At 42.8% G+C, this 12337-nt stretch overlaps 1 protein-coding gene across 1 annotated transcript; it reads left to right on the forward strand.

The window, feature by feature from the left end:
- Nucleotides 1-269: 269 nt before the first annotated feature.
- Nucleotides 270-1135, forward strand: LOC146573763 (general transcription factor II-I repeat domain-containing protein 2-like). Its single transcript, XM_085275461.1, has 2 exons — nucleotides 270-993; nucleotides 1104-1135. The coding sequence occupies exons 1-2, from the start codon at nucleotides 270-272 to the stop codon at nucleotides 1133-1135; spliced, it is 756 nt and encodes a 251-aa protein (XP_085131587.1).
- Nucleotides 1136-12337: the final 11202 nt, after the last annotated feature.

The raw sequence follows: 12337 nt of genomic DNA on the forward strand, positions 1-12337 counted from the left end.
GCGGAAAAGGCCCGCGAATTAAAGGCAGGTTTGAGCAAACAGCAGTCTTTTTTCACGAGACCGGTGAAAAACTCTCAAAAAGCAACCGAAGCCTCATTTAGAGCTACACATTTCATGATTAAGAAAAAGAAGGCATTTTTAGACGGGGAGTATTTCAAAGAAGCAATGATGATAATTGCAAAAACTGTGCTTAAAGACGAGAAATATGGAAATATGGAAATATGGAAACAATGTAATCTCCAACTACAATTGTTAGAAGAGTGTCGGCTATGTCCGGGAACTTGGCCGATCAGTTGGATCAGGATCTGGCAAAGTGCAGTTGGTTTAGCATCCAGTGTGACGAGTCCGTCGACAGCAGCAGTACAGCACAGCTGATGGTCTTTATCCGGATGGTATTTGATGGTTTCTCCACAAAAGAAGAACTTCTGACACTACTGCCGCTAAAGACAACAACGAAGGGAGTTGACATCTATAACGCGGTGAAGGAGTTTTTCGCGAAGAAAAAGGTACCGTTGGAAAAGCTGGTATCAGTGACTACCGACGGGGCTCCTGCTATGATCGGCCGACATACGGGATTCATCGCTCACTGTAAAGGTGACACAGAGTTCCCAAACTTCATGCATTACCACTGCATCATTCACCAGCAGGCGTTATGCGCAAAGGTGATCGGCTTCGAGCACATCATGACTCCCGTCGTGAAGATCATAAACAGCATCCGCTCCAGAGCTAAACAGCACAGAACATTCAAGGTGCTATTGGAGGAGCTGTCAGCTGAATATGGTGACCTGCTACTACATACGGAAATCCAATGGCTCAGCAGGGGACGGATTTTGCTTCGTTTTTTGTCACTTTTGGGTGAAATCAAGAAGTTCATGCAATCCAAAGGGGAAGACACATCTCTGCTGGAGGACACTGAGTGGACACTTGACCTTGTGTTTTTAACAGACATTACTGGGAAACTGAACCATTTGAACTGTGAGCTGCAAGGCAAAGGTAAGACTGTTGCTGACATGATAAGTGCTTTAAATGGATTTAAAGCCCAGATGAACATTTTCTCTGTGCATTTACAGAGAAAAAAGGTGCTGCACTTTCCCTCTGTGCAGATGGTGCTGAAAGACAATGCTTCTGCATCTGAGACTTTTGACAAAGTTGCAGAAAAGTACACTCAAGTCATAAACCGACTTGGTCAAGAGTTTGAGAACAGGTTTTGTGACCTTGATCAGCTTGAGCCATGTGTCTCATTTGTTTCCAATCCTTTCATGAATGTGGACACAACATGCATTGCTGAGCAACTAAGTTCAATGTTCAGCTTGGATGCTGGACAGGTGGAAATCGAAATTGTAACATTGCAAAATGACGTCCACCTCAAAGCCTATCTGGGTGCACCAAACTTTTGGTGCCTTGTTGACACAGAAAAGTACAGTGGTGTGTGCACAGCAGCTATGAAGGTTGCCAGCCTGTTTGGTTCAACCTATCTTTGTGAATCAGCCTTTTCTGACATGAACTTCATCAAGAACAAACACAGAACACGCCTCTCCGATGCACATCTGCAAGACTCACTCAGAGTTGCAGTGTCAAGTTATACCCCAGATTACAACACACTGGTGAACAGCATGCAATGCCAGGTTTCCCACTAACAGACAAAGAAAGCCATATTATATGTTCTCAGTGGCAACATTACAGTGTCATGTCAAAGTTGAATTTAATTATTGAAAAACAAATGTGTTTGTTAAGTGTAACATGTGACAATTTGCTTTAAAATGCTGCCAATTTGGTGAAAAGTTCTGTAAAATTTGAAAGTTGATTTTTTTGTATGTTACATACATACAAAAATAATGTATGTAACAGTGCATGATTTGTTAAAATTTGTTAGTGGTAAGTGAAAATGTTGTAGAAGTGATCACTTCAAAATGTAAATACTTGCAGAGATATATAGAAATAAAGCGTTGCATATTGATATTTATGTTTCCTACCTTGTTTCCTACTTGCATTCTTTATAATTATGGTGAAAAATAATTAACATAATTAGTGTCCGTACATAGATGAATATCATTAATTATTAATGATAACACATAATTAAGTTAAACTGAGGAAATTTGTTATTTGAGAAGTGTGTGTCAAACTGGTAGCCCTTCACATTAATCGGTACCCAAGAAGTAGCTCTCACTTTCAAAAAGGTTGGTGACCCCTGCTATATAGCATATATAGCCATATAGCTATATATGCTATATGCTATATAGCATATATCGCATATAGCTTTAAATGTTCTAAAGCATATAGCTAAATATGCTATATAGCATGTAGCTACATAGCTATATAGCTATATGGTGAATATACCACAGGCACTCAGGCTTGCTGGCATGCAGTTAGTGTGTGCCATAAAATATAGCTATATTATAGCACACACTAACTGTATTACATATTTAATTATAGGTAAGACTAAAGTTAAATATTTCTTATATTATATATGCACCGGAATGTTAATAATTAATATAACAATTTAAAACCCTAAAAAGTAATCTTAACTAAAAAATAAATAAAAGCACATGAAGTATTGTAGACTACACTTCTTAAGTTAATCTTTTTTTTAATCACTGTAGTCTTCTACATCTGAAGTCCAAAACACTAGGAGGTGACTCATTTGATTGCAAATAAAAGTCTGATTTTATTAAAACTCCACTCTTTGTCTCACACTTTTGTACTTTTCTGATGCTTTTATTCAGTCTTACTGAATACAACATAATGTTCTTTCTGCACACTGTGGTCCTCATTAGAGTTAAGAAGGATAATTAAAGAGAAAACCCTTTAGGGCAAGCCTACATTGTTACTTTCTGTCAGTGCCTAGGAACATGTGGTTTCCTTCAGTTACAGTGGGGCAAAAAAGTATTTAGTCAGCCACCGATTGTGCAAGTTCCCCCACCTAAAATGATGACAGAGGTCAGTAATTTGCACCAGAGGTACACTTCAACTGTGAGAGACAGAATGTGAAAAAAAAATCCATGAATCCACATGGTAGGATTTGTAAAGTATTTATTCGTAAATTAGGGTGGAAAATAAGTATTTGGTCAATAACAAAAATACAACTCAATACTTTGTAACATAACCTTTGTTGGCAATAACAGAGGTCAAACATTTACTATAGGTCTTTACCAGGTTTGCACACACAGTAGCTGGTATTTTGGCCCATTCCTCCATGCAGATCTTCTCGAGAGCAGTGATGTTTTGGGGCTGTCGCCGAGCAACACGGACTTTCAACTCCCGCCACAGATTTTCTATGGGGTCGAGGTCTGGAGACTGGCTAGGCCACTCCAGGACTTTCAAATGCTTCTTACGGAGCCACTCCTTTGTTGCCCGGGCGGTGTGTTTTGGATCATTGTCATGTTGGAAGACCCAGCCTCGTTTCATCTTCAAAGTTCTCACTGATGGAAGGAGGTTTTGGCTCAAAATCTCACGATACATGGCCCCATTCATTCTGTCCTTAACACGGATCAGTCCTCCTGTCCCCTTGGCAGAAAAACAGCCCCATAGCATGATGTTTCCACCCCCATGCTTCACAGTAGGTATGGTGTTCTTGGGATGCAACTCAGTATTCTTCTTCCTCCAAACACGACGAGTTGAGTTTATACCAAAAAGTTCTACTTTGGTTTCATCTGACCACATGACATTCTCCCAATCCTCTGCTGTATCATCCATGTGCTCTCTGGCAAACTTCAGACGGGCCTGGACATGCACTGGCTTCAGCAGCGGAACACGTCTGGCACTGCGGGATTTGATTTCCTGCCGTTGTAGTGTGTTACTGATGGTGACCTTTGTTACTTTGGTCCCAGCTCTCTGCAGGTCATTCACCAGGTCCCCCCGTGTGGTTCTGGGATCTTTGCTCACCGTTCTCATGATCATTTTGACCCCACGGGATGAGATCTTGCGTGGAGCCCCAGATCGAGGGAGATTATCAGTGGTCTTGTATGTCTTCCATTTTCTGATGATTGCTCCCACAGTTGATTTTTTCACACCAAGCTGCTTGCCTATTGTAGATTCACTCTTCCCAGTCTGGTGCAGGTCTACAATACTTTTCCTGGTGTCCTTCGAAAGCTCTTTGGTCTTGGCCATGGCGGAGTTTGGAGTCTGACTGTTTGAGGCTGTGGACAGGTGTCTTTTATACAGATGATGAGTTCAAACAGGTGCCATTCATACAGGTAACGAGTGGGGGACAGAAAAGCTTCTTACAGAAGACGTTACAGGTCTGTGAGAGCCAGAGATTTTCCTTGTTTGAGGTGACCAAATACTTATTTTCCACCCTAATTTACGAATAAATTCTTTACAAATCCTACCATGTGAATTCATGGATTTTTTTTTCACATTCTGACTCTCACAGTTGAAGTGTACCTCTGGTGCAAATTACTGACCTCTGTCATCATTTTAAGTGGGGGAACTTGCACAATCGGTGGCTGACTAAATACTTTTTTGCCCCACTGTATGCAGTTCCGTTAATGTCCAGTTTCAAAACACCAAGATGGCGATGGTGAAACCGGTTAGTTTGAGACATCTAAAAAGTACTTCACTGACTACATCTTTAATATACACTCAATTGTGACAAGTATATACACTCACCAGCCACTTTGTTGAACATAAATATATGTAGAAATGCTTCTTAATGAAACCATCCAATCAGTCACTCACATAGCAACAGCTCATTTAGGCTTGTAGAAATGGTGAAGACAGCCTGCTGAAGTTCAAATCAAATCAAATCAAATCACTTTTTATTGTCACATCACATGTGCAGGCACACTGGCACAGCACATGCGAGTGAAATTCTTGTGTGCGAGCCCCACAAGCAACAGAGATGTGCAAACACAACAACACAAACGAGCAAAATACAAGAATGGCCAACCTGAAACTAATAAATATATGTACAATATATAATAGTGTATGCATTTCTGGATGTGTATACTAAATATTTTCCTACGTGTGTGTGTGTGTGTGTGTGTGTGTGTATACACATTTTTACAAATTAAATAGTAAAAAAATAAAATAAAATAATAATAATAATAATAATAAAATATATAAAATATACAGAGTTGAATATGTGCAAAACAAGTGGCATTTATATACAGTGTGGAGTGCATAATGTTGAAGTTCCAGTAGTGAAGCTGAGGTGTCTATGACGTGTTCAGCAGTCTGATGGCCTGATGGAAAAAGCTGTCTCTCAGTCTGCTGGTACGGGACCGGATGCTGCAGAACCTCCTTCCTGATGGAAGCAGTCTGAACAGTTTATGGCTGGGGTGACTGGAGTCCTTGATGATCCTCCCCGCTTTCCTCAGGCACCGCTTCCTGTAGATGTCCTGGAGGGAGGGAAGCTCACCTCTAATTATCCGTTCAGAGCACCGCACTACTTGCTGGAGAGCTTTGCAGTTGTAGGCGGTGCTGTTGCCATACCAGGTGGTGATGCATCCAGTGAGGATGCTCTCAATGGCACAGTGATAGAAGGTCCTGAGGATGCGGGGGCTCATGCCGAATCTTTTCAGTCTCCTGAGAAAGAAGAGGCGCTGCTGCGCCTTCTTCACTGTTTTGTTTGTGTGTACTGACCACGTAAGATCCTCAGCCAGGTGTACGCCAAGGAACCGGAAGCTGCTCACTCTCTCCACAGCAGCGCCGTTGATGGTGATGGGGGTGTGTACTTCTCTGCACCTCCGGAAGTCCACTATCAACTCCTTTGTCTTTGCGACGTTGAGGGTGAGATGGTTGTCTTGACACCAGTGGGTCAGGGCGCTGACCTCCTCCCTGTAAGCCGTCTCATCACCGTTGGTGATAAGACCCACCACTGTAGTGTCGTCCGCAAACTTCACAATGATGTTGGAGCTGTTAGTGGCTGTGCAGTCGTAGGTGTAGAGTGAGTACAGGAGAGGGCTCAATACACACCCCTGTGGAGCACCAGTGTTCAGTGTGATGGGGGATGAGGTGATGCTGCCCAGTCTGACCACCTGGCGTCTGTCAGACAGGAAGCTAAGGATCCAGCTGCAGAGGGAGCTGCTCAGTCCTAGATCCTGCAGTTTCCTGTCCAGCTTCGAGTGAACGATGGTATTGAATGCTGAGCTGTAATCTACAAACAGCATCCTCACATACGTGTCTCTCTTCTCCAGGTGTGACAGGGCAGTGTGTAGTGTCAGGGCTATGGCATCATCAGTGGACCTGTTGTGGCGGTATGCAAACTGTAGAGGGTCCAGTGAGTCGGGTAGTGCAGAGCAGATGAAGTCCCTGACCAGCTTCTCGAAGCATTTGCTTACGATGGGGGTCAGGGCTACAGGTCGCCAGTCGTTCAATGAGGAGATGGTGGAGGATTTGGGTACAGGGACGATGGTGGCCATTTTGAAGCAGGCTGGGACTACAGACAGAGAGAGGGAAAGGTTGAAGATGTGCGTGAACACTCCAGCCAGCTGAGCCGCGCATGACCTGAGGACGCGGCCGGGAATCCCGTCCGGACCAGTAGCTTTGCGTGCGTTCACCTTCCTGAAGCACTTCCGCACATCCTCCTCAGACACAGTGTGCGCACTGACGTCATCCGCGGTGCGCACACTGTCCGGTCTCATGGTGTTCGCTGTGTCGAATCTAGCGTAGAATACGTTTAGATCCTCACACAGAGAGGCCGTGGTCTGCGGTGTGCTGGTTTTCCCTCTAAAGTCTGTGATCGTGTTTAGTCCCTGCCACATACTCCGAGGGTTGTCAAACTGTTGTTCCACCCTGTCCCTGTACTCACGTTTGGCTGCTTTGATCGTCTTCCGGAGTTGGTAATGTGCGTGTTTGTAGTCCGATGTGTTCGCGGAGGCAAAGGCGGTGTTCCGTGCCGCGCGAACATCTCCGTTAATCCAGGGTTTTTGATTTGGGAAGGATTTGACTGTTCTGGATGGGACGACATCTTCCACGCATTTCCTGATAAATCCACAGACTGAGTCTGTGTATTCATCAATGTCTCTGGCGGCCACGTGAAACATTTCCCAGTCCGCGTGATCAAAACAGTCCCGCAGCGCAGACTCCGATTGGTCCGTCCAACAGTGCACCGCCCTCCGGGTTGGAGCTTCCTGTTTCAGCTTCTGCCTGTAGGCGGGCAGGAGCAGGATGGAGCAGTGATCTGATTGGCCGAATGGGGCGCGGGGGAGGGCTTTGTACGCATCCCGGAAAGAGGTGTAACAGTGGTCGAGTTGCCGGTTTCCACGTGTGTTGAAAAGGATGTGTTGATGGAGTTTTGGTGAGACTTTCTTCAGGTTTCCCTTATTAAAGTCTCCGGCTGTGATAAACGCTGCCTCTGGGTGTGCGGTTTCCTCGCTGCTGATCGCGCTGTACAGTTCCCTGAGTGCACGGTCAGTGTCGGCTTGTGGGGGAATGTAAACAGCCGTAATAATCACTGCTGTAAATTCCCTCGGTAGCCAGAATGGCCGGCACTTAATCATCAGGTACTCCAGGTCCGGTGAGCAGAAGGATTTGACCGGGTGCACGTTCGCATAATCACACCAGCTGTTGTTGATCATGAAACACACACCACCGCCTCTGCTTTTCCCAGTAAGATCCTGTGACCTGTCCGCGCGGTGCACAGAGAACCCCGGCAGTTGTATTGCGGAGTCCGGTACTTTGTCCGATAGCCAGGTTTCTGTGAGGCAGATCACGCAGCAGTCCCGCATCTCTCGCTGGAATGAGATCCGTGCCCGAAGCTCGCACAGCTTGTTCTCCAGAGACTGCATATTAGCCAGTAATAAACTGGGTAACGGTGGTCTGTAAGTGTGCCGTCTCAGTCGAACCAGAACGCCAGATCTTCTCCCTCTGCGTCGGCGTTTGTGGCCTCCAGGGCCAGAGAACAAAGGCGTCTCAGGTGAGATGAATGGGGGGTCTGCAAACGGAGCGTCCGTGTTGCAAAACTTGAACTCCGGAAAGTTATAAGAAAGACCGTCTTTTATGTCCAGTAAGGTTTGTCGGTCGTACACAAGGAGACAAGTGCTGCTCGTGAAAAAATAAAGGAAAAGTAAAATTAAACACAGAAGAAAGCCGTTGCTTGGGGGAGCTCGCGACGAGGCTGCCATACTCGGCGCCATCTTGATCACAGAGCATCAGAGTGGAAAACAAGGTGATTTAAGCGCTTTGTTATACATGCGAATATTGTGGTTATGCAAAAATTCTGCTCCTCGCATACATGGTGTTGAATAATCAGACCCCATCTTATCTTAATGACCTTATAGTACTACATCACCCCCACTAGACCACTTTGCTCTCAGACTGCAGGCTTACTTGTGGTTCCTAGAGTATTTAAACCAGCTTTAGTTTGGATTCTGGAGACAGAAAACTATCTCTACTTGTAAGATTTGGCTTAAAACTTTCCTTTTTGATAAAGCATATAGTTAGGGCTGAATCAGGTGATACTGGATCCCCCCTTAGTTACTCTGCAATAGGTCTTGGCTGCTGGGGGATTCCCATGATGTGTCCCATGAGTGTTTTATCTTCAGTCACCTTTTTAGCTCACTATGTGTTGATATACCTGTCTGCATTTAATTGTTAGTTATAATTAATCTCTGGCTTTCTTCCACAATGTGTCTTTGTCCTGTCTTCCTTCCCTAACCCCAGCCAGTTGTTGCAGATGGTCGCCCCTCCCTGAGCCTGGTTCTGCTGGAGGTTTCTTCCTGTTTAAAGGGAGTTTTCCCTTCTCACTGTTGCCAAACCACTTGCTCATAGGGGATTTTTGGGGTTTTCTCTGTTTCTTTGTGTTATCATAGGGTCTTTACAATATAAAACGCCTTGCAACTGTTCTTGACGCTATATAAATAAAATTGAATTGAATTGAATTGAACTTAGCATAGTTGCTGGTACCAGACAGGATGGTCTGAGTGCTTCAGAAGCTGCTGATTTTTTCCAACACATCCATCAGACAATGGTCCAAAAAAGAGAAAATGTGAGTGAGAGGCAGTTCTCTTGAAAACAATGCTCCTCTGAAGTTAGATGAGAATGGCCAGACTGCTTGAAACTGATATGAAGGCATTGATACCTAACAAATAACCATGTGTTACAACCAAGTTATTCAGAAGAGCATTTCTGAACACAGGACACATTGAGCCTTAAAGCAGATGGGCTGCAGAAGCAACATAACAAACTGGGTGTCACTGCTGTCAGTTAAGAGCATGAAACTTAGACCACTAAACATTTGAATAGTAGAGGATTAGAAACTTTTCCCTGGTCTGATGAGTCTCAGTTTCTGTTGTAATATTTGGTATCAAAAACATGAAGTATGGATCCACCCTGCATCTGAATAGTTCAGGCTGCTGATGGTGATGTAAGAATGTGGGGGATATTTTCTTAGTCCACGTTAACATTTTAAGCAGAGGTAGCAAAAGTATGGACATTCTGTGCTTAAGTAGAAGAACAGACACTAGTGTTTTGAAAAATACTCCAGTAAAAGTCGAAGTACCGATTCGACTTCTTTACTCGAGTAAAAGTGAAAAACTGCAGGCTCTTAAATGTACTTTAGGCAAGAAAGTAAATGTAGCTCCTAGAAGAACATTTGTACCACCCATTTTTGTGCAAAGCTAAGTGAACCGTTTGCTATAGAAATAATAAAATAATACAGGAAGATAGGAATACAAAATTTTATTTCAGTTCATTTTAATTATAATAAAGGTACGCAGCTTGAATCAGTTAAGTAGAACATGAGCAGAGAAAAAAAAGGGAAAATGAAAATAGCTCTATTTTCTGTTGCCTACATCGTGGAGGGTGACTTTGGCTCTAAACACGAAAATATGTACAGTCGGGTGGAGCAGGTGGAGGAACCCTAAAATTGGTTGTAATGGCTCAGTGTGGGGGAAAGAATCATAACTCACAATAATTTCTATTGAGAGCTCTGGTAGATTTTCATAATGTACAGGCTGTGATCAGCTAACCTGCTGCTCTTTGTGGATGTACATAACTAAATTCAACGAGATGTCCTGGCTTATTTCTATCCTCTACACTGACAGCACACTGTTTATGCTTTAGTTTTCTTTTTTTCTAGATGTTATAAATGTTGTATGACAGTGGAATTCAGTGAATGAAACTAATAATCATCAGCTTAACTTCAAATTCATCTCTGTTACCCTTGATGTAACCTTACCACTGTCCACCAGTCACAGACTGTGCTTTAAATCCACCACAGCACAGCAAACTAACCTGTTTACCCTGCACTAACCCACACTAACCTTTAAATAACAAAGTTACTCTACCTCAGTTTGTTTTGCAGCATGCTTCATGTCATGAAAACAAAACGTGATTAATATGTACAGACACAATATCTGAAAACTTAAATTTACAGTGTATCAAACACCACTGAGCAGTTCTTACCTTTAAATCTCTCTTCTTCCTCTTCTGTCCCGTCTTTCTTATCTTTCTACATCTCTGAGTGAAATTAGCTCTCTTTCTCTTCTCTCCCTGTGAAAGACAGCAGCTGGACCTTCAGGAAGCAACACACTGTGAGACAAACTGCACAAATAGTTTGAGCAGATAGAAATGTTACATTTCAAATTGCCTGTCACTTAAAAATTGTTACTCCCTTTATACTCGCACGTCTTCTCTGAGGCTAGCTAGATGCTGAAGCACCACAACCACAACTTATGGACACCTGCAGTCGTTCTGGTGTTCTGTCAAATAACAACACCAACCGCAATAATAATAATAATAATAAGAAGAAGAAGAAGAATAACAATAATAACAAATAAAGAAAAGATCCACTTTAACCCCTGACTGTGGCACACGGTTTTGCCTCTTTCATCTCTTTTTATGCCACATTTCCTGGTGATTGTCACAAGTACAGGGCCATCTTTCATGTGTTACTGAAAGGAAGATTCAGATCATGGATGTCTTGATTCATTCATTATTTAATTACCTGGATGATTAAGGAACTGACCTCACAGCCGCTTGCTCATTCAGTGGGCTACTTTCAGTCATTGTGCAAATGTACTGTTTATAAGGTTGGGGAAACCTGCAGTCAGCTGAGACTGGCGAAGTCACATGGATGAGTGATGAAACGTTTCTCCCACTGAAAACGTTAGGTTGAGATGAACAGAATCAACCTTTCGGGATTGTGGATGTGTAGCTGACAATTCTACAACAACTATGTGACGCTGTCATGTTAATATGGATTCTAGATTTTTCACTTACGACAGCAATTTAATTAAACTGCAACCCCAATCTGCTGTTGCTGATTACTGAAGAAAACTGTCCAGTCTATCACCTCATTAGTATCTTATAAGACAAGAGATACACACTGAAAAGAAAATTCTGTCAAAGCAGGTGAAGAGGCAGAATAGCCGAGACTTCCATTACCAGTTATACAGACAAGCTAAATGTGCGCGCTCCTGCTTGCTATTGTGCTCCAGTGTTATCACAGTGTACACCCCTGAGCACAAATTAGGGACACAGATGTCCAAAAGAGTGGGTTTATCATTAATTTAACTATGTACTGAAGAAGTACAATGCATGACCCAAGGAATAGGACTCTCACAAAGCTTGCTATAATTGAGCTTTGCTTCCTGCTGCTCGTACCAGACAATTGTCCCACCGGAGGCTATTCTCGATGACTCATTCCTGTACTGATGGTCACACAAAGCACGTCTTAGCCATGTAAGTTAACAAAAATACTGGTGAGATGAAGATAGCTTGTTGTTTAATACAAGGAATATGAATGTTGTGCAACTTGAAATTCAGCTCTTACATGTTGGAGATACACAGAGGCAGAGATTTCATGAGAAGATTAGTAATAGCAGTGCATTAGGAGGAAGGACCTCTGCTTTATTTTATGTGGATAAAATACCTCATGAAGATACAATTCTCTTGGATTAATAAAGTATTCTGATTTATAGGAAAATGCTGGGCTTTTCTTGACCTTTGAGATGACTGTATTGAAAAAAAAATCTGGCAATCCCAATAAATAAATATCTGTATTTACTGTAAGTTGATCAGTGCTATACCATGTGACGTTGTATTTCTATAAATGATATGTAGACCTTGATTTTGTATTCTGTAAGAAGGATGTTTCAGAGCTGATCACATGATAAAACACCCAAATGAAATGAAAAGGTTAGCCTTAAGCAAAATTCAAGCCGGTAAAGGTATCGTTGATACGTGAACTCTCTAAATTTCCTCTGCTTGGGACAAGGTATCATCGCTTCAATGTGATGAGAAGATTGTGATGTATTATGTGAAACTTTTCTCAAAGATTTAATGTAGGCTTTTTTTATTTTTGCCATAGAAGAATCTCTTTGAGTTCTCTCATTTAACTTTTAGAGAATGTACCACTCAGGTCAGCAGTGGGTTTACCCACTGAGCAAGACAT

This window comes from Mchenga conophoros, linkage group LG5 (genome assembly GCF_057382185.1).
Source record: "Mchenga conophoros isolate Kocher_MC1m ecotype Shallow Benthic linkage group LG5, M_conophoros_male_GT1.1, whole genome shotgun sequence".
Classification (NCBI taxonomy): Eukaryota; Metazoa; Chordata; class Actinopteri; order Cichliformes; family Cichlidae; genus Mchenga; species Mchenga conophoros.